The sequence below is a fragment of the Crocuta crocuta genome, unplaced genomic scaffold, assembly GCF_008692635.1.
Source record: "Crocuta crocuta isolate KB4526 unplaced genomic scaffold, BGI_CrCroc_1.0 scaffold36, whole genome shotgun sequence".
NCBI lineage: Eukaryota > Metazoa > Chordata > Mammalia > Carnivora > Hyaenidae > Crocuta > Crocuta crocuta.
In genome coordinates, this window is record NW_027532203.1 from 15851317 (window position 1) to 15874859 (window position 23543).

General features: G+C 41.3%; 1 protein-coding gene across 3 annotated transcripts in view; it reads left to right on the forward strand.

The window, feature by feature from the left end:
• Positions 1-23543, forward strand: part of DYM (dymeclin) — a 338993-nt gene that overhangs the window by 74302 nt on the left and 241148 nt on the right. For all 3 annotated transcript variants that reach the window (XM_077777573.1, XM_077777572.1, XM_077777571.1), the window contains one exon: positions 4285-4357. In XM_077777573.1, coding sequence (XP_077633699.1) covers positions 4285-4357 — 73 coding nt within the window. The remainder of the gene's footprint in view (positions 1-4284; positions 4358-23543) is intronic.

The window sequence follows — 23543 nt, forward strand, 5'->3', positions numbered from 1 at the left end:
GAGGAACCTCCATACTGGTTTCCAGAGTGGCTGCACCAGTTTACATTCCCTATTTTTTCTTTTCTTTTCTTTTCTTTTCTTTTCTTTTCTTTTCTTTTCTTTTCTTTTCTTCCTTTTCCTGCCTTCCTGCCTTCCTTTCCTTCCTTCCTTCCTTCCTTCCTTCCTTCCTTCCTTCCTTCCTTCTTTCCTTCTTTCAAGAGAGAGGGTGAGCACAAGCAGGGGAGAGGGGCAGAGAAAGAATCTTAAGCAGGCTGCATCCACACTGAGTGTCGTGGGGCTTAATCCCACAACTTTGGGACTGTGACCTGAGCCAAAATCGAGTTGTTCACTCAACCATCTGAGCCACCCAGGTGCCCTTCTAAATTGGATATTTAAATCAAAGACTTCCAGTATGTGTTGATAAATGTAACATATCACCTTGATGTGTAAACTAATACGGGGTATTTCGTATCTTTCCCTTCATTCATTTACCAGAGGTTTGTATTTACGGTCTACAGTGAAAACCCTAGAGTTTTTTCCAACTTTGTGTAGAAAAAACTGTGACTAGAGTTTTTTCCAACTTTGTGTAGAAACAGATCTTTAAAAATCATTCACAATGTTTTTTTTTTCTTTGAGTCAGTCTGGATTTGGTTCAGATCTAGTCTCTACCACTACTGTAAGTAAACTGACCTCTCTGACCCTGGGTTTCTTCATCTGTAATATGATGGTGATGATCATACCTACTCCTTAAAGAGTTATTGTCAGGTGGGGGCACCTGGCTGGCTCAGTTGAGTTTACAACTCTTGATCTCAAGGTTGTGAGTTCAAGCCCCGTGTTGGGTGTAGAGATTACTTAAAAATAAATTCTTAACAAAAAAGAAGAAGTTATTGTCAGGATTAACGTGGCATAAAGAATGAAATGCTTGGCACAGTGCCTCTCAAAGGGCAGAATACTCAGTAAATGTTAAGCTATGAATGTTATCTCAGAGAAACTAACATGGAAAATATGAGCATATTTGACTGAAGCTATAAGAGGCGATTTAAAACTCTTTAACAGAGAAAAACGCTGGGTTTAAAACTTCACAGTATGGTAAACACACTGAATCTCTTCAAAGTCCTTTGCTCCAAGAACTTCAATTTACTTTGCTGCTGACTTGAAGATTTCAAGGACTTTGCACATTTTCTTTCCTGTGAGAAATGCATGAGTGTTATAATTTTTGGCAGGTGAGTTTATATTTACTTGTTTTTATTGGCACTAAGGAAGATATTTGGCCTCAAATGGAAGCTGAGTGATAGAAACACTGCTTGGAAAAGAATGTAGTATGAGCTACTTACTTAATGTCAGACCTGGTAAGCAGTCGAGTCTTCCCCATCTTCACTTGGTACACAAGTATCTGCTTTTAGATGAGTCCCAGAAATAAGAATATGGTATTTTGTAGGGATGTCTTTGTTTTAGTAAATGGAAGTTGTCTGAGATTTCAACTGGAAATTGCTTATTCTTGTCTTCTGTTGTTAGAGTTTTGGCCTTGAAATGGTACATTTCACTTGTACAAAATGTATTTATCATTATTTTCATTGTTAGGTTGATAACAAAGCTGTGAATATACTCCTTAATTGACCTAAGCTGTAATCTTGGCCGAAGTCATGATTTGGATGACACGTGGAATCGAATACAGAATCCTCTTCACTGTGTTAAGATTTGAGAATGGGATGTGTTTACACCCCTGAAAAGAAAAAAAGCCAACCATGTGTGGGTCCTTAGCATTTGTTCCCTCACTTTCTATAATTAACAGACTGCCGACTACTTGACTGAACAGGGGTATGCTGTTTGAGTGGCCTGCTGAAATGTTCTTTAGGGAATCAGTGATTGATTTTAAATGTCCTTATTTGGATCTGTGTCACTCCATTCTGTAGGATGAACCAGGAAATGACATTTCAGCGAGCTTATGTTGGGTATAGATTGTATGCCAACAAATCAACGTGGAGTAGGTCATTGGCTCACTTGGGTTATGTTGGATGGCTTTTGCAATGAGAAGGATTTTAGTTACGTGTACTTTTTATTGTGTGGCCTCAGAGACCAATGTTACGTATTTCCAGATTTGACTTTCTTCACTAGTTGAGCTAAGCTTGGCACTTCTAGAGTAGATTTAATGTAGTAACTGAACTTGATTCTTGCTGTGTGTTATTTTTAGCATCGATTGTTGCGTTCGGTGTGAATTAGTATTTTCTTCAAGCTCTGCATGTACCTCTCAGAGGCTTACTGTTCCGGTTGTATTTGTGACAAGGAAGGAAGGAACTTCTTCATAATTTCTGAATACCAGGTGATATTGTGGTCTAGAGAAAAAAAGAATTGCTAAACTTTGAAGTTCCAAGTGCTCTGGTGCTTCAGAAATAACCACTAGATTTGTTCTAGACCCTGGGTTAGTTTAGTTCGGCAGATGTGTTTTAAGTGTACATGATGTGTGTGTGAAGTGCTTTGTCAGTCCTCGTCCTCAGGAAGTACAGAGTCCAGGAGGAGCCTTCCCACTTAGAGGCCGGAATTAGGGTATCATGTAACCAACATGTGCAGTGCAAGCTATGCATGAGGCAAGGTGCTTCGTAGATGATTATTTTTATTCAGAGCGAGGCAGGAGAGGTGGGTCTCATGGAGGAGAGGAAGGCTGCCAAAGATTCAGATGGACAAAGATCAGCTCTTGAAAAAGTCCGGTTTGTTCTGTTGGAGGGCATCCTTGGCACAGAGAATGTTATTGAGGAGGCATGAAGTGGCGGGTTGCAGGTAGCTGGGTATTGTGGGAATGTAAATTGTGAGTGATGGGGGGAGGTCATGCTAGAAAGGGGTATGGGGCCTGTGTCTTGAAGCATCTGGCATGCTGTACTTTAGCATGTGGAGTTTTTTCCGATGCCTCGTATTCAGCTTAAAGTAGTTGAAAAGAAGGAAGCCAGGAGAGGGAAAGGAAGGAGCTGGGTTAGCTCTGTCCAGCAGCAGTCTATAGTTTGGGTTGGAGAGTAGTAAAATAGAAGGTGGGAATTGGAAGAAGGTCAGGGGTGAGTTTTAATTTAGTAAGCTGGTTTAACTGAGCTGAGGTAATGAAATAACAGAAGCCTGACGAAGAGTGCAGAAAAGAGGAACCATTGGAAAGGTGGGCTGTGGCGTGTCATTGAGTGGACCTAGAGATTGGTTAAGAAAAGATACAAGAACATAGCCTGGGCTTTGGCCGTGGGCTCTTGATGCAGTCACCAGAAGAAAGTAGAAAGAAGCTGCAGGTGGATTTCAAATATTGGGGAAGATGGGTTCAGGTTTGAACACGTGGAGTTGGGGTACTACTGAATTCAGCAGCTAGGTGGAGATAGCCAGTAGGTGACTGGATCTATGAGGAGATGAGCTCAGTGGAGAGGCCAAGAGGAAAAGTGCAGACGCAGGAATCACCTGTGTTTAAGTGATGCTTGCTGAAGGAGGATACAGGGAGTGGGAAGAGAGGAAAGCCAGTAACACCCCAGTAGTTGACAGATATTCTCAAGAGGTGCATCTGGAGAAATAGAAAAAGAAGTAGATTGGAAATAAGGTGTCATAGGAACTGAGGGGGGAAAGAAGTCCATGAAGGAGTAGGTGTCAGTAGTGTCCACAGCCAGAAGTCGGGTGAGCTGCTGATTTCATTGACTTTGGAAATGAGATGGTCACTTCGAGCAGTATGGGACAGAGGAGCATTTCTTCTGGAATGGTGATTTGCATCCTAACACCACCACGTACTCTGTGACTTGGAAAAGCCATTTTACCTTTAGCTCTTTACTAATAAAGAGGCGGTTCACCTCTTAGTGGATTTCGGTCTGTTATCTCTGGCACCCCACAACTTCAGAAAGGTGCTTTGAGACCCATCAAGGAGATCAGGCGTTTGGTCAGATATTTATTGGGGGGCAGAGGTAGAGGTATTCTACTCACGATTCAAACAAAGCAGCTAGAGAAGCTTTATTTTTTGATCCATTTTATATATTTCACTTTAGTGTAAGATTTCTTTTGGAGAAACACGGTTATTATAAAATAAGAGAGCTGAAAGCCGCTACCCTACAAGAACCATAAGAGACTTTGATGTGTTAAAAGTTAAATAAGTAATAGCTGATGTTGAAAATTCCTGTACTGGATGAAGATCGTTGTATGTGCTGACTTGCTCATGGTTTGGATTTGATTAGAGGTCAATGTATAGGGTCTGACTTTATGAAATAATAACTGCTATTAGGAATGAAGACTGAACTTCTAAAAGCTCTTCTGTGTTTTATACTTTGTTAAAAAACTTTTTATGTGTCTTACCAGGTTCTGACTCTGAAGATCTTTTGGAAGAATTGCTCTGTTGTTTGATGCAGTTAATCACTGATATTCCACTCTTGTAAGTTCTGGCTCAGCCAGGATTTGTTTTATCTTCTTTGTATATCGAAGATGGGAATTGATCATGTCAAAGAGTTTGTGGGTCCTGGTGTACTTTTTGTTTTTGTTCGAGAGAGCGAGTATACCTGCGCCCACTAGTGAGAGCAGGGCAGGGGTGTAAGACTCGAGCTGGGGCGGTGAAGACTCAAGGCCCTCGTGCCCAGCGAGGAGCCCAAATCAGGGCTTGATCTCACAACTATGAGATCATGATCTGAGCTGAATCAAGAGTTGGTCACTTAACTGACTGAGCCACCCAGATGCCCCTCTGGTGTAGTATTTTAATGTATGCCTTTTATGTATGTCTCTGTACATCCGTGGAGTTCATCTGTATCTTTTGCCTAATATTTATACTCTCACTATGCATTATCAAAATAAGGATTTTTGTTAAAGGGAAAATAATCAAACTAATCTTTAGGAATATTGAGCAAATGGTAGGCACAGAATGAATCTCTGTAGTGATATTTTCCAGAGCTCTGTAAACAGGATGTAAGAGAGACTCTAATCCACATGTGGTGGAGGCAGCTAGTTAGCCACCCAGCGTTCTCCCCTTCTTTCTTTCTTCCTGATCTCTTTTGGAGAGGTTGGATTTCCATTTCAGCCTTTTTTGAAGATAGGTGTGGTCCCTGAGATGTAGGGGCACATCTTCCAATAAAACTGCTGGGTTGGGGCACTTGGGTGGCTTGGGTTAAGCGTCCCACTTCGGCTCAGATCATGATCTCTCAGTCCGTGAGTTCGAGCCCTGCATTGGGCTCTGTGCTGCCAGCCCAGAGCCTGGAGCCTGCTTCAGATTCTCTCTCTCTCTCTCTCCCTCTCTCTCTCTCAAATATGAATAAACGTTAAAAAGAAAATAAAAAAAAAAAGCAAAAAACTTCTGGGTAAAGCTTTTGAAAGGACACCTGCCTCAGTGAGGAGGTGTATCTTTTTCTTGACAGCCCTCTTTCCTGCTATCTGGAATGTGAACAAGGTAATTTCAATTGCGTGGCCATCGTGGCATGAGCCAGGAGACCAACAGAAAATTCTGCTTTTGTATCATCGAGCTGTTGAACCAAAGTCATCAAATACCAGTGTCCCCTCTCCACTTTTACCCCCAAACTTCTCATGTGAGAAAAATACTTGTTTATTGTAACTGGATTTCTTTCACAACAGCTGAATGCAATTTCTATATGCTATAAAATGTTACTTTTAAAGCAGTTACTCTCAACTTAAAAAAAAAAAGGTCTCTCTAGAGCCTTTTTAGACACTTTTTTAATTGCCTCTCCCAACTAATGAAATTTGAATACCACAGATAGACTGAATGTATCTTTATGTACTGTGGCCCTTTGCAAGGGCCACACATCATTATAATATCTATGAAGTTTTTTACTCCTAAAGAATCAGTTTTCATTCTCTTGATATATCACCCCATTGAGAATGCAGTTTTTAATTTAATTTTTATTTATTTCTGGGACAGAGAGAGAGGGAGGGAGAGGCAGAGAAAGAGGGAGGGGGGGGGAGAGAGAGAGAGACAAGAGACAGAGACAGAGACAGAGACAGACTCCCAAGCTGGCTCTACACTGATGCAGGGATTGAACTCACAAACTGTGAAATCATGACTTGAGCCGAAGTCCAATGCTTAATATGAGCTACCCAGGTGCCCGAGAATGCATATTTTAAAGGAATTATTATTATTTCTAAATTCATTTTTATTTTTAATTTTTTTATTTTTTTTAAGTAGGCCTCACGCCCAACATGGAGCCCCATGTAGGGGTTGAACTCACAACTCTGAGATCAAGAACTTAGTTGAGATCAAGAGCCAGACACTTAACTCCCCAGGTGCCCCTCAAGATTTTAGAGAAATCTTTACACCCAACATGGAAATCAAACTTAACAACTCTGAGATCAAGAGTTGCATGTTCTACTAAATGAGCCAGTTAGGCACCCCTAAAGGATTCATTCATTCATTGATTCATTCATTCATTCATTTTTTGAGAGAGAGAGCAAATAGGGGAGGGGTAGAGGGAGAGACAGAGAAAATCTTAAGGCTCTATGCCCAGTGCAGAGCCCAATATGGGGATTAATCTCACAACTGTGAGATCATGACCTGAGCCAAAATCAAGTCAGACACTTAACCAACTGAGCCACCCAGGCACCCCAGGAATTATTTTTTAAATAAAGAGAAAGAATTTGAGATTGACCAGGACAGAATCTCAATTAACGTGGCAGTATCATTGGCCCTATGCTGCTTGCCCATGGCCCAAACAGGAAGGACCAGGTATTTGTGAGAACGTGGGCTCCTGGCCTCTGTTGTGCATAGGTCCAGCATCCAGAATTGTAATCTCGATTTAGAAATGACAGCTATGAAACCCTGTTGGGACTTGGTCTGGTGATGTGCAGCTAGGAGGGCAGGGCTGAGGCAACTGAGGAGTCACCGGGTGGGGAAGGGCACAGGGGAAAATGCCCTGTGGAAGTTGAACTCTGTGACAGACACAGTTCCTTGCATTTCTGATGTCCTTTCTTGCTTCTTTCTAACAGATTGTCAATATTATCTGGCCGGGGGGGGGGAGGGGCAGTGTGTGCCTATGTCAATTTTCAGGCACCTTAGGAACTAAACATGGCCCCATGACATGGTTCAGCCCCATTGCACACCAGCAGAAGTTAGGAGGCTACAGGACACGCACCTTCCGCTTTTTGCCCCTCCCCTTCTCTCCCTTCTTGGGATGTGGAGGTGGCACTTGGCTCATCGCGAGACTGTTATGATGAGTGCCACCTGCGAAGAATAGTGTCCCAGGAGTGTGGGACAGTAATGTTGCTATGGAGCTCTTACACCAGCCCTAGATGGCTTGTGTTTGTATTTCTTCTTAAGTGAAAAAAAATAAACAACTTATTTTGGTTAAGCCACTGTGGTCAGGTTTTTGTTATGTATGGTCAAATGTGGGAAGGGGGACATGTATATCATCTACTACCTTCTTGTCTAGTACGTGCGATGTTTCAGGTGTTCTTGACTTACTTTTTTTAATGTTTTTTTAAAAAATTTATTTTGAGAGAGTGAGAGAGAGACCAAGCGAGCATGAGCAGGGGAGGGGCAGAGAGAGAGGGAAAGAGAGACTTTTAAGCCTGCTCTGCACTGTCAACGCAGAGCCTTGTGTGGGGCTCAATCTCATGAACCGTCAGACCATGACTTAGGCTGAAACCAAGAGTTGGACGCTTAACCAACTGAGCCACGCCAGGCGCCCCTTGACTTAATTTTTAAAAGTTTCATCTCTATTATGCATATGTCATTACCAAATACCAGCAATTTAGTATCTATCCTCAGTGAGTACATTCTTTTTTCTTTTTTTCTCCTTTGTTAATAAAATGTCTTGGTGAAGTTAAGGTGGATGGAAATAATAAATCTCTTTAGCTGGTAAATAACCCTTGAATACAGTGAATAGACCAGCCACTTAAACGCTCTTGAGGAGCAAGCAGACAGTGTTGTAATATATCAAACATTTCAGTGTTTTAATGTGTTTATACTTTTTAAATGAACTGAAAATGCACAGACAACCAGATGTCTTATATTATGTACACTCAGCTTGAACCAGCTGCTGAAACAATTTCTTATGATTTAATGTTCTTGGAGCTCCATTCTATGAGAAGGTTTGTCGTGGTAACAGTTTCCATGTGAAACCAAACTACTCTTTTAAGTGTTTCATCTACTATAACCATAGTGCAGTGTTGTGGATCAGCTTCTGACTTAAGGGAGAGGGTTAACTAGAAAAGTGGGGGTGCTCTCACACCTGACCATCATCAGCCTCACTGTGAACTTGTCGTGCTTAACACTAGTATGTGCCAGCAGGTGTGCGGCAAGAGGAATGCAGTGTTTTGTTTGTTGGTTGGTTTGTTTTGAGAGAGAGAGAGAGAGAGAGCATTAGTGACGGGCATACAGAGAGAGAGAGAATCCCACAGTGGGCAGAGAGAGAGAGGGGGTGGGGGGGAGATGTGGGGCTCACCTGGATCATGCTTTTACCTGAAGCAGGCTCGAGTTTGCCCAAAGCAGGGCTTGAGCTCACTCGATGTGGGACTCGAATTCAGGAACTGTGAGATCAAGACCTGAGCCAATGTCAGGTTCTTAACTGGTGGAGCCACCCAGGTGCCCCATGAGGAATGTAGTGTTAGCAGCCACCAAGGACAATTCAAAACTAGCTTTAACATATTGAAAGCAAGTGATTACCAAGAGCAGAGATATTTAGAGATCTATAAACTAAGTTTTAAATGGTTATTTATTAGGGGCGCCTGGGTGGCTCCGTCAGTTAAGCATCTGACTTCCGCTCAGGTCATGATCTCAGGGTTTGTGAGTTCGAGACCCGTGTTGGGCTCTGTGCTGATGGCTCAGAGCCCGGAGCCCGCTTTGGACTCTATGTCTCCCTTTCTGTCTGCTTTTCTTCTGCTCACGCTCTTTCTCTCCTTCAAAAATAAGTAAATATTCAAAAAAAATTTTTTTAAATAAATGGTTCAACTGCAGTAGTTTAAATAAACTCGCAGAGTTTGTAGGAATTCAGTTGTAATAAAGATTGTCTTTTATGGAGTTAGTGGATACTGCTTCTCTGACAGTTGGATATTTTGATAAAATAATTCTGTGAGATAATTAATCTTCAAAGCCTGATTAAAATCACACATCTTCCAGGAATCCTTTCCTAACTCTATACCTCTTAGCATTTATGTATTTAAAATAAAGATTAAGTCATTCACAGGGTCATGACTTGATGATTTTCAGTGTATACTGGGTTGATTCCACTAGGATTCAGTAAAAGCCTGTGCTTTTTTTATGCCTTCTCTGTGATCTCAAGGAAGTGACTGGGAAGGAATAACTCAAGTAAGATGAAGGTATTTTCCTCAAGACACGAATAGAGAGTATAATACAAGAACGTGGTTTGGCATGACAGAATTGAACGTGCAACACTTAGAATTTGTGGCAATGAATCAGTCCTCACAGTGTTACTGTTGGGGGTTGAACGAGACTCGGGGGCTGCAGCCCAGTGGCGGAGCTTTGGCAGAGCCAGCCGCAGAGCAGAAGCGTAACCTCTACACAGGACGGGCCCAGTACTTAGGTTTACTCATGATGCTGTCTTATTATGAAATAGAAGTTGTTTTGAAAACTTGAAGTGGATTTCTTTTTTTTTTTTTCCCCTAAGTTTATTTATTTGAGAGAGCATGCATGCAGGGGAGAGGCAGAGAGAGAATCCCAAGAATCTGGCAGTGCAGAGCCCAGCGTAGGGCTCCTTGTGCCATCCTGACCTGAGCTGAAATCAAGTCAGGTGCTTAACTGCCATAGCCACCCAGGCGCCCCTTGAATTGGATTTCTTAACGTGTCTGTCTTTTTATCTGGTTTTGGTGGTGGTTTTGTGAAAGCTGTCACTCTTAGCTGTATATGATGATGCCCTTTCAGCCCTGGCCCTACCCTTTCTCTAGTGCCACCATCCCATACAGGTCCCTGTGAGGTCGGTCCCCACGTCGGATGTACAGCCCCTCCTTCTGACATCCTTTCCATGTTCTCTTTATGATCCTGTGAACTCACTGAGGACTGGGGCTGTTGAATTCTCAGCCTGGCCCCGATTTGCAGATTTTCCAGTTATAATTTAATCTAAGAACATTTTTCTTTTGGACGAGATATTCCTAAACGGTCGCCGTTTTCTGGGTGTGTCTCCCTGTGCAGTTGACTTTGTGTACCGCTCAAGTCTGGGCGTACTGACGTTCTCTGCTGACCTCATCCATGTCCCCCATGCAGTTTCAGCCACACAGGGTGTCCTTGCTAGTTTAGAATGGGCCACCCCACTCCTGTCTCCAGGGCCTTTGCTCTCTTTTCTTCTGCCTTGACCACCCCCCTCAGATACCCACGTGGCTCAAGGCCTCATCTTCATGCTCCCTTCTGCTCTGAGGAGGCCTACCTCTTAGAAACGCTGCTCTGACCGCCCTGAAATAGGACCCTCTCATTCTCTGTTCTGCCTTCATGCTTTGTTTTTTGTCTCTACACTCATCACTACTTTCCATATTAGCTGTTATTTTTCCTCACTTGTGTTCCCTAAATAAAGTTAGGAGGAACGCTCTGTGAAAACAAGGGCTGTTCTGTGTCCGCACTTACTCTGCTCATTGCTGTTACGCGCCGTGTTCAGGCAGCTGGCACGTGGTAGGCTCAGCAGACATTTGTCACTTGGGTAAGATAGTCGGGGCACAACCTGCTCAGCGTGCCATCATCTAGTCTGTGTGCAAACAGTATTGTGCTAAGGCACATTTCACTGCAAATGCCCTTTGCGGTTGCTATGTTGTACTATAAAAACGAGGTGTCTTGTAGACAGTAGTAGTAGAAAAGGGCTATAGAAACAGAAACACTGAGAAATAACGTCTGACAATACTTAAGCAAATGGTAGATTAGTTATAAATGCTGAGTAGTCTGGGGCCATTGAGTTTAGGAACAGTCCACTTTGTACCTCAGTAGTCCTCAGATTATCCCATTATAGTAGAATAATCTCTTTTATTAAGTTCATCCTCAGAAACCTCTATTGGGAATACTGTACGAGGTCCTCGAAAAGAAAGATGTGACGTCTAGAGAGCTAGGAGCTAGGAGATGGATTAAGTACGTAGAAAGATAGCCCAGGAGGGGAACAGTGGCTGAGTGCTACAGTCATTGGCACTGTCGTGATTAGCAGCGGCTCAGCCATCGAGGAGCCGGCCTAAGACCTCTTGAGTATAAACAGTGTATTGGAAAAATTATAAGTGCATTTGTGTGTGTGTGTGTGTGTGTGTGTGTGTGTGTGTGTATGTAAGAGAGCAAGAGAGAGCACAAACAGGGGAGGGGGGAAAGAAAGAGAGAGCGAGAGCGAGAGAGACTGACTCCCAAGCAGGCTCCATGCTAAGTGTGGATTTCATGACCCTGGGATCATGACCTGAGCTGAAATCAAGAGTTGGATGTCCAACCGACTGAGCCATGCAGGCACCCTCGTAAGTGCATTAGTTTGATTAGAGCAGAGGGTTTGTGGGAGATTAGGGATGGACAAGCTGTGTTGTTTGATGAGGCAAAGACTTGAAATTTAGAAGGAGTGACAGTTTGACTATGTTTAGATATAACAGAATATACTTTTATAGCTATTTTTCTAAGATCCATTCTGGAAGTGTTTGGGAAGGGATGAAACTGAATAAGAATCTTATTTATTAAATCACTTTATCCATAGGGTTTCTGAAGTGTAATTAAATGATATGAGATGCATATTTATTTGACCCATAAACTAATGATATTGGCTTAGACGTTGTACTGTGGAAAATTTGAAAATTCAAAAAACTTTGGTGCTAACATTGAGAAGGTGGTTCGAGGGGCGCCTGGGTGGCTCAGTCGGTTGGGTATCCGACTTCGGATCAGGTCATGATCTCGTTGCTTGTGGGTTTGAGCTCCAAATTGGGCTCTGTGCTGACAGCTAGCTAAGAGCCTGGAGCCTGTTTCAGATTCTGTATCTCCCTCTCTCTCTGACCCTCCCCTGCTCATGCTGTCTCTCTCAGAAATAAATAAAACATAAAAAGAGAGAGAGAGACAGAGAGAAGATGGTTCTTGAGTCTGAAAAGCCATGAATGGTGTATGAAGGCTATAGTTGATGGGGGAGAGCAAGGGAACTAGAGGACCCTTGGTTGGCAGTGAAGGGCTTCACTTTAGGGAGAATGCCTTTCCCGCATCTGGACACCTATACCCTTCCCCGATCCAGCCTCGACAGAGCACTGGCTGGTTTAAGTTGTAGATGCTGTGGGGAAATAGCTTTTTGGTTGAATTAGGGATTCTTGTCTTTACAAGCACTGAATTAAAGGTGATAGCATTTTCATATGCCAAGACAGTATTATATATTAAGTTCCCAGCAGCTTTTTAGTTTGAAAATTGATTTCTGTAAACTTTTGCCATGTTTACTGAAGTCTGGTGTGGCGAAGAGGGAGTTCTCAGTTAGATTTTTAAAATATATGTAGATGTTTACCACGTTTACTGAAGTCCGACTAGAACACATCCAGTCCCACAAATAATGTTAATTTTATAAGTTATGCGCACAGATCACTCATAATTGTGTTAACTGACTGTTATTAAGAAGTGTAGGACATACTATGTGATAGGAAAAGACATTACAGATTCTGAATCCAGAAGATCGGGCTTCACTCCCAGCTCTCCTGCTAGCCAGGAATGTCCTCCATGGCTCGATTTTCTCATTTTAAAATTAGGGGTGGGTAATAGATCAGAAATTGATACTTGGAAAAGACATTTGAAGACCTCTAGTTCAGCTGTTCAGTATTTTAGATAAGGATGTTGAAGTGCATGATTAGATAAGGAAGTCGAAGTACATGAGTTTGGCAATCGACTCCCGGAACGGCCAGGCCGCGCATCACGTCCTTAAGATGCAGCAGGGCGGCCAGCAGCGGAGGGAGCGCCTGAACCTGGGATCGGGTCTGCCTAGTGTTCTCACCGCCTACTGTGCTGCTGAGGGTTGTGTTGAGGACCAGAGCAGTGCACTTGAAGATGCTTTTGTCAATTTTAAAATGCTTCAGGATTATAAAAGTGTATTGTCTTACACATCCTGAGTACTCAAGAAAAACATTGAAGGTATTTGCTCTCTGAGTTAATTTTCCTAGTTTAAACTTCTCAGTGAAAAGGAGCAGCCGTGGGTCATGAACGAGTATAGTGGGCACAGGACACGTGGTGTCTAACATTCCAGAGAAAAAGGCTGCATCACATGGGAACTGAAGGAAGTTTCGGTCATGTCTGGCTTCCTGGGAGGCCTGGGGCCAGCTGCCTTTGGTGTGAAAGATTAGCAGCAGCAAAAGTGGAGTACTGAATCCTGGCTGTCATTTTGCCCCCTTTTTTCCATATTTTCCTTGCAGTTTATGAGCCAGATAATCATTGGATCTTTAGAACTAGAATTCAGCTTTTCTTTATCCCAGCCCTTTCATCTTCTATATGATGTCACTAACATAGAAGGGATGTGCCTTTCCTGAGGTCAGTTTACAGGATTCTTAGGTGGCCTTGAAAACACAGACTCTGCCTTCAAAGAATTTTTACTGTTATAAAACCAAGACTGGTACGGAATACATTTGTTAATTTCTTTTCCTTTTATTAATACACGGATAGCATAATATAAGCAAGGAAGTTTGACAGTAATAATTGCAAATTTTAATTCTTCCAGCAAAGAATTGATTTTTTTTTTCTTTCTAATTTTGTGTCACTTATGTAAGTTCATTCTTGACAGAGTAACTTCTTTTCAGGTATAATCCAGATTACATTACATATAGATATTTAATACTAGCCATTGATACTGATGAAATTATTGTGTTTTATTTATTTTTCAATTTATTTGTTTTGAGAGAGAGACAGTGGGCAAGCCCATGTGTGAAGGTAGGAGTAGAGAGGGGGAGAGAGAGAGAATCCCAAGCAGGCTCCGCACTGTTAGCACAGAGCCCAGCATGGGGTTTGAACTTATAAACTGAGAGATCATGACCTGAACTGAAATCGAGAGTCAGACACTTAACTAACTGAACCATCAGGTCCCCCTGATGGAATTATTTTAAGTGGTGATACATGTGTGCATGTGGCTTTGGAAAAAAAACAGCACAGAGGGCTGTGCTCTTTGTCCTATCCCTTTTATTTCTTTCTACCCCAGAGATAGTCATTTTTGATTCTTAGCTGTTTGGGTGGTTTATAGGAATCTCTACCTTTATCATACCTTTATGTATATTTCTATATAACACTGTTTCTTTTTCTTTTAATTAGTAGGCTTTGTTTTTCAGAGCAGTTTTTGGTTCACAGCAAAGTTGAGCAGGAAGCACAGGGAATTCCCATATAACCCTTGTCCCCGCACTTGGGTAGCACCCCCCACCTGCTACAACATCCCACCCCAGGGTAGGACGATTGCTCCTGTGGGGGAACCTGCACTGACACATCATCACCCGAAGACATGGTTGACATGAGGGCTCACTCTTTGCGTGTTATACATTGAATGGGTTTTAACAAGCAGGTGATGAGCTGCATCCGCCATTACATTATTATAGGAGTAGATTCACTGCCCTACAAGTCCTCTGTGCTCTGCCTGTTCATCCCCTCGCTGCCTGATCCTTCTACTGTCGCCCTAGTTGTGCCTTTTGTAGAATGTCATACAGTTGGAACCATGCAGTGTGTAGCCTTTTCCAATTAGCTTTGTTTAGTTAGCATTATTCATTTCAGGTTTTTCCATGTTCATGGCTTTATAGCTCATTTATTTTTAGCACTGAATAATAATTCCGTTTTTGGGATAGACTACATACACATAAATTAACTTGATGCACGTATACAGATATGGCCATCATATAAATTTTAGAAGTGGTATTAAGTGTGTACATTTTAAAATTTGATAAAAATATAAGTTTGGTTTAAAAAACCCAAACTATCCCCTAAAGAGATTATATCAGTAATTTTTTTTGAAGTTTATTTTATTTTGAGACAGAGAGAGAGAGCATGGGGGGATGGGCAGAGAGAGAGAGAGGAGAGAGAGACTCCCAAGCAGGCTCTACACTGTCAGCACGGAGCCTGATGTGGGGCTCGAACCCATCGATTACCAGATAATGACCTGAACTGAAGTTGGACGTTCAACCGACTGAGCCACCCAGGCACCCTAGATTATACCAATTATAGTCTACCAGAATCATTTAACAGAGCCTTGCCAATATTGCATCAAATGTTTTGTAAGTTAAAAATGGAAATCATAGTGTGATTCTTACACATATTTTCTCATTACAAGTGAGATCGAACATCTCTTCATGTACTCAGAAGCCATTTAGTGAAGGTTTAGCAAAATCATTTTCAGTTCCTGAGAGCCCTTTTTTCTCTGTTTCTTGTCTTATGAATGCAACATTTTCAGTTGGCATAATTGCACTATGGACATCCATATAACCATTTCAAGAAGTTATATAGCTATATTTTATTGGTGCAATTGATGCATTGTTATGTATAGAGCACTGGTTCTTTGAGAAACCATGAAAACATGGAATGGATATTTGAGTTTATTTGGTCCGACCCCTTGATTTTTACATAAGATGAAGTTGACAGGTGAGATGTCTTATGAAGGTGTAGTGAGTGACAGTTCTGAGACTAGAATCCAGATTTTTTTGACTTGTAATCTCCAGGCACTTTCTGTTCCACTATTAAGATTTGTATAAATGACGGATGCAAAAATCCTCAACAAGATCCTTGCAAATCGAATCCAGCAGCACATAAAAAGAATCATCCACCAAGATCAAGTGGGATTCATTCCTGGGTTACAGGGCTGGTTCAACATTCGCAAATCAATCAATGTGATACATCACATCAATAAAAGAAAAGATAAAAACCATATGATCTTGTCAATAGATGCAGAAAAAGCATTCGACAAAATACAGCATCCCTTCTTAATGAAGACTCTAAAAGTCGGGATAGAAGGAACCTACTTAAACATCATCAAAGCCATCTATGAGAAGCCTTCAGCTAACATCATCCTCAACAGGGAAAAACTGAGAGCTTTCCCCCTGAGGTCNAAAAATGAAGGGGGCCTGGGTGGCTCAGTCACTTAAGGGTCCGACTTCGACTCAGGTCATAATCTCACAGTTTGTGGGTTAGAGCCCGGTATCGGGTTCTGTGCTAACAGCTCAGAGCCTGGAGCCTGCTTCAGATTCTGTATTTCCCTCTTTCTCTGACCCTCCCCTGCTCACGCTGTCTCTCTCACAATCTCTCTAAAAAATAAATAAAGCATTTAAAAAAATTTGAAATAAAAAAAAGGTTTGTATAAATGAGAGGGAGGTTATACCATGTCTTTGATTTTAACTTTTAAAACGAGCCCCTCCACTACTGACAGCATCAGTGATACACTGCACCACTTTTTAGTCTTTCTGCGTATTTTACTTTCACAGTATCCTTGGTGGTGTGACACTGATATTTCTAAATTTTGGTCTTAATCATTTGAATTTGTCAGTTGTTTTTGTTAAACTTATGTTCCATTTACAGTATTGTCCGTTTTCTTATCCAACAGTAAGTAAAAAAACGAGGATGTTTTTCCCTCCGTATTCGTTGACTCTGTCCTTTGCCAACACTAACACCCATTTCATGAAGGCTTTTGTCTTTATCCAAGTGGCCCACTCTGCCCTAGCAGAGCAGCACGAGGTCAAGGCGCCTGCCTTTTTTTTTTTTTTCTTCACATGAAATTAATAACTTGCTCCAACAGTAGTTTGTTTTAGGACATTTCCAGCCCAGATGGTGGAAAGTTCTTGGGATAATATGGCAGCCAGAGCAACACTTTGGCTTTTTCAAGTTGACTTTGTTTTGGCGATTGTGTGATGCAGATCTTCTGAAGATCATACAAGGACATTAAAACAAGAAAGATCTGTTGGCTTTACAACATTTTTCATCTTTTAAAAACCACCACGCTCAGCGTGGTAGCATTTTGGTTTCTTTCAAGTAGTATTGGCCTGTCTGGCTCTTTTCCCTGATTGTTTGGCACGTAGCGTAGGCCAATTAATACATTTAAAATTTTGTTTTCACAGAAATCTAACATTGCCCCCAATCCCCTTTTTTGAGCAGTATAGAAAGTTGCAGCAAGAAATGGCATTAGACACCACCTTGCCCAATGTACTTATTTAAAAATCGGAAAGCTGAGACCCAGAGGAATTATTTGTTGACATTAACAGAATGAGTTTAATAGCTTAGAAGCAGACCCTAAATCTCCTAATTTTGGATCACTGACTTCTACATCACAGCACAATGTGATTTAATCTTTTGTTTGCTCTTACTTCACTATGTCATCAGATGTGAATCGATGAAAGTTTAATTTTAACATTTATGACAGTCCTCTGTTTTTAGTTCTTGATTAATTTAATTTTAGAGCATATTTTTAAAATATCCAGACACCTAAATGAACACTCTCCTGTCTCTTCTGGTCCCACACCCCTCCAGCTGTCCCGTTTGCTTCCGCATGTCACCACTGTTACTAGTCTCTTCTGTATCTTTCCTGAAGATGTCCATGCAGTGACCATGCAGTTATGAGCACAGTCTTATTTCTCCCTGCAGCCACACAGAAGGCAGGAAGTGATACATACTGTTCTGAACTTTCTTCTTTTTCCAATCAGCAACTTATTCCAGGCAGCTTCTGTGCACAAGCATTTAAAGAGCTTTCTCATTTTTGTTGTGGGGATATTCAACCACCTCCAGATTTACCCATTGAAAGTATATCATTAGATGGTTGTTAGTGTACTCACGAAAGTTGTGCAACTGTCGTTACCATCTAATTATAGGACTCCCATTGCCCCTTTGTGATATGAATTTAAAGTATAGTTTTTCTGAATTTGCCTTTCTTTTTTTTTNGCAGAAAGAGGGAGACACAGAATCCGAAGCAGGCTCCAGGCTCTGACATGGGGCTCGAACCCTTAAGTGGTGAGATCATGACCTGAGCTGAAGTTGGATGCTTAATTGACTGAGCCACCCAGGCTCCCCTAAGTAATCTCTATACCTACAGGGGACTCGAACCCACAACTTTGAGGTCAAGAGTTGTAAGTTCTACCAACCAAGACAGCCAGGTGCCCCTCTAAATTTGCCTTTGACTTTGACAGAAGCTTATAGCATGCTTCTGTTTTGATATGGTAAGTTTTTAAAGATGATTTTAAAGAATCTTAATTTATGAATCTTTTAAAGCCTCTAGGCCTTTGGATTTATAAGCTGGCTCATTGTTAGCTTTCTTGACCCTTTCTCTTTCTACTTGCCATCTTGCACATTTCATTCTAGCCCCACTGGCTTCTTTAGCATTCCTTGAATATGCTAGGTATGTTTTTACCTCAGGGCCTTGACATGTGCTGCTCCCTCTCCCTGGCAGACTCTTCCTGTGCCTCCTTGCTTTTTTCAAGTCTTTGCTCAACTGTCAGCTTCGCGTTGAGTCTTCTTATTTAAAATTGTAACACATCTGTGATAGGTCATCAGTGGTCCCCCAAATGCATTCTCCTCCTCTTTATTAGAACTTGGCTGGGCAGTGGCTGTCCAGGCAGAGATGACATTCCTCAGGCTGGCTTGCCAGTGAGCTATGGGTGTACCAGAGGAATTGGTATATACAATTAAAAAGAAATGACTTTCCTGGGAGTGCATTTTCCTCCCTTCTCCCTGATGGGAAATGATAATTGGAACAAACTCAGAAGCACGTGCAAAGGGTAACCGAGCTTTCTTCCCAGCAGAGCCTTTGGATGATCTTCCTAAGTAGGTCCTGCTTGATCTGATTGCTAACTGGCTGAGAAGTAAGCTTTGATCTGTGTAAACATAATTTTGGGCGTCTGTAGTAGCAGTGTAGCCTCACTATTCCTTACCCTTCCACCCTAACCAGGTACTCCTTATCCAGCCTTCATGCGTTATTTTCTTTAGTAGAGGGTCTGAGGTGTAGATTCAAGTGTTTTTTCCTTCTGAAAGAAGGCTATGCAGTTGTTTCAACAGTACATGTATCACTGTATGTTTGGTATTGGATTGCTGGAGTCCCATTCTTAACTTGTGTAACAATGATTTACAAATAAGAAGGGCCTGCTTGGCTCTTCAATAGATTCCTCATAGGACAGATCATTGTTGCTTCAGTCATTATCAAATCTGAGTGACTGTGATGTACTTGACCTGTTTTTTATTCTACGCAAACAAAAAGATGCTAGACGCTCTTCTTTTCAGGCATTAATTCTTTTTGTTTCTCTAAATCTTATATTTTTCTTAATATTAAATGGTATCTTGACATATGAGACGTCTTGGGCTCATATTTGTAGGCTATTTTGAAATAAGAATAGTATATACTGTGTGTGCTGTGCCACTAAGCTTTATTTTGAGTAAAAAGTTTTGACTCAAATGTGTATTTGCTTTTGGTAGTTATTACATACTAGGTGTCTGTGAGTGTTAGAATGTGGTTTGTTTCTTAGGAAGGGACAAAATTTTAGGTATAAAGTCTTTCAAATAGTGTTTATTTGACAGAATCGGTGACACTGTGCCCTCAGCCAGTATTTAAAAGCTTAACATACAGCTTTGATTGGCAAGTGTGACAGTTAATTTTGTGTGACAGCTTAACCAAGCTGAGGGGTGCCTAGAGGTCAGACATTATTTCATTATTTCTGGGTGTATCCGTGAGTGTGTTTCTGGAAGCAGTTAGCATTAGAATCAGTAGACTGAGTGAGAAAGAGCATACTCCCCAGTGCTGGTATCATCTAGTCCTTTGAGGGCATGGATAAAACACAAAGGTGGAGGAAGGAGACAAATTTAATCTCTTGCTTTAGCTGAGATGTCTGTCTTCTCATGTCCTTAGACATTGGTGCTCCTGATTCATGGGTCTTCTGACTTAGATTGGGGTTTTTTTCTGGTTCTCAGGCCTTTGGGTTTGGACTGGGACCACACCAGTGGCTTTTCCTGGGCCTTCGCCTTGTGGATGGCAAGTGATGGACCTCTCAACTTCCGTAATTGTGTGAGCCATTGCCTTAGAGTAAATCTCTTTTCCTATATACCTGTTCCTATACTATTGATTCTCTTTCTCTGCAGATACAGCAAGTGTGGCGGACTCATTGCTATGGCCTGAATGCCTGTGTCCCTCCAAAATTCTTATGTTGAAACCTAACCTACAAGGTGATGGTATTGGGGGGCTGATTAGGTCATGAGGACAGAGACCTCATGAATGGGATTAGTGCCCATGTAAAAGATACCCAAGAAAGCTTCCTTGCCCCCCTTCCACCATGTGATAACACAGCAAAAAGATGTATGCCGTCAGGGACACCTGGGTGGTTCAGTCGGTTGAGTGTCCAACTCTTGATCTCAGCTCAGGTGTTGATCTCAGGGTCACGAGTTCAAGCCCCATGTTGGACTCCATGCTGGACATGGAGCTTACTTAAAAAAACAAGAATAAACACATAAAAAAAAAATGAATGCTCACTGTGAACTTAAAAAAACAAGAATAAAAACATAAAAAAAGGATGCTCACTGTTTGTGAACCAGAAAGCTCTCATCAGACACTGAATTTGCAGGTGGCTTGATCTAGGACTTTCTAGCCTTTGGAACTGTGAGAAATAAATTTCTATAGCTTGTGACCCACCCAGTCTCTGTTAGTTTGTTATTGCAATCTACAAGCATGAAGACACTCATGCTAGATTGTTTGTCCCTCATTACAAATCTCTGTTACTTTGATTGTTTACAATGAAGTGAGAAGAGAAGAATCGGTAAGAAGACCTATGGTTAAAATGAGGTTAGAAATTATTCTCACGCTATCATCACTCACTTGTTGTCCCGGAAATTTCCCAGTAGAGACAGCCAATTTGGAGCAAATATTTCTTGTACTCATTTTTTTTCATGCTCTTCCCATTTAAAAACTTTAAATTAAAAATAATAAAAACGGGCACCTGAGTGGCTCAGTCGGTTAGGCGTTCGACTTCAGCCCGCGTTGTGATTTCATGGCTTGTGAGTTCGAGCCCCACATCGGGCTCTGTGCTAACAGCTTAGAGCCTGGAGCCTGCTTCAGATTCTGTGTATCTCTCTCTCTCTCTACCCCTCCCCCGCTCATGCTCTGTCTCTCTCTGTCTCAAAAATAGATAAACGTTAAAAAAATAATAAAATAGTTACCTATAATCTCATCTCTCAAGATTACTTTTTAAATATTTTGCCTGTTAGCATCTGCATGTATATTCATTCATACAATACATAATATTCTACTATCTTTGCTCCATATTACATCGTGAGGCAAATATTTCAATAAAGTAGTTTCAGAAGCAGATGGGTAACATGTTTTCTAAGGCTAGCATAACCCGGATACTAAAACCTAACAAACATCACATAAAAAGAAAATTACAGACTAGTATCTCTTATCAATATGGGAGAAACCTCTTTTTAAAAAAAAATTAGTACGTTGTATCCAATAATATATGGTAAAGGACATAACATCATACACAAGCGGGGCTTATCTGAAGAATATGATATTGTTCACACTTGAAAATCCATCAACATAATATGCCACATTGGCAGAATAAATTAGAAAAGCCGTATGAGTGTCTCAGTAAGTGTGGAAAAAGCATTTGACCAAATTCAACATCCATTCATGAAAAAAAAAAAGCCCTTAGAAAACTAGGAATAGAAGGAAACATCTTCAGTACATGTAAGTACATGTAAAGTGATCGTCCATTTGCAGTGTTCTTGATTTAGGTTGATATACTGTCTGTGAGTTCTAAATCTAGAAGCCTGTCTTCTTTGATTAGTCTGAGTCTTTCTTGCCCACTTTAGCATCCAGTCTGTCACTGAGTGTTGTTGGTTTTGTTCAATATCATTCAAGTCCGCTTGCTCTTTTCCATTCCTGTTGTCACTGTTTTCATTGTGGTCCTCATGATGTTCTAGCGAGGTAATTTATTACATGTTCCTTGTTTCCTGAATTGACCAAAGCATTTCCCCATGTCCAATACATCTCCCAACCTCTGATGCCTCCCTTTGTCCCGCTGTCCCTGATTTTGGACACATGAGGCATAGGGTTGAATAGATCACATTCTTCAATTCAAGGGTCATTGTCATCACTGCTTCATGTAAGGTCCATCCCGCCCTCCATTTGATATTCATCTATTCACTTATTTCCACTTATCCTCATTCCGTGCTGCTCTTCTTTCCCATAAACAGCCATTTTAAATGTGTTTAATGCATTATTTTTATGTGTATATGCTCAATTAAATGTTACATGTACATGGATTTTTAATGTACATAAGTAGAATTGTTATAGAACTCTTTCTGTTTACTTATTCCTTGCAGAACTGTTTTTAAGAGTTACCTGTGATGCTAAGTGAACATTTAGTCTGTTGCTATTAAAACTTCCATTGTGTATATCCACCACATTTTGTTTATCCAGTTCTTCAGTGATGGACACCGGGGCTTTCTCCAACTTTGAAACACCATAAATAATGAATTGTTTCATAGTTTGTTAGGATCAGGAGGGCAGGTACAGCTGGTGTGGTGCCTCTGACTGAGATACCTCTTGAGGTTGTAGTTAAGCTTATTGCTGGGGCTGTGGCCTCATCAGAAGCCTCATCTAGGGAGGGGAGACCTCCTTTCTTGATTTCTCACTTGCTGTCGGCAGGATTTGGTTCCTCTAGGGAAATTGGACTAAGGGCCTCAGTTCTTCACTGGCTGTTGACTGGAGTCCTCTCTTAGTTTTGCCAGGTAGACTTAGCCATGTGTCAGCTCACCACAAGGTGGCTGGTTTCCCCCACATAAAGGAAAAAAAAAAAAGAGCAAGAGAGGGTACCCAGTACAAGCTATAGTAGCTTTGTAAGTTAATCTCCCCTTGAAAGTGGTTAGAAGTGAGTTATTAGATTCAGCCTACACTCAAGGGGAGCCAGTACATAAGGGCATATGAATAGCAGGAAGCAGGGAGTATTGGGGGTTGTTTTAGAGTTTGCCGGCCACAGTCCTCTGACAGGTGCTGTGATTTTTTCTTTGGCATATATACATATTTGGGACATGGGTTGCTTTCTAAAGATGACTTCTCTGGTTAATATTTTTATCAGGAGTACATGAGACTTTATTTTCTACAGCATAAAGGGATATCACATTGTCTTAAACTTTTTACATATTTTGTTCTTATTTCCTAATGGCAGTCTTGCCTTTTTCTTGGCCATTTGCAGGAGTTGCTGGCAATATTCTAGATATTAGTTTCTTATTCTTCCTCTCTGTATCATCTGCCTGTTGCCTTTGTCCAGTGTTTCATTTGTTGAGCAAAAATCCTCAGTTTTGATGTGATAAAGTGTATTTTTTGGCTTTAAGGTTTCTGCTCTTAGGCTTTTATTTAAGAAGTCCCTTCTTGTCCCTCTGTTAGAAACTTATCGTACGTTTTCTTGTGTTAACTTTAGCTTTACCGTTCACATCCAGGTCTTTAATCTATCTGTAGTAGGTTTTTGACAGGGATCCATCATTGTTTTCTTTGTGAAATGAGCCAGTCTTCTGTCCAATCTCTTCTGTCCTCATTGATTTGTGTATCCATCTTTACTGTCTGTTGTTTATGTCTACACCACAGGTGCGAGCCATACATATGGATCTTAGGTGGATTTCATTCATTTGTCTCTTTTTTTGCATGTGCAAATACCATGCTGTTTTTATTGTTACAGCTGCATAGCATGGCTTGATACCTGGTAGTAAA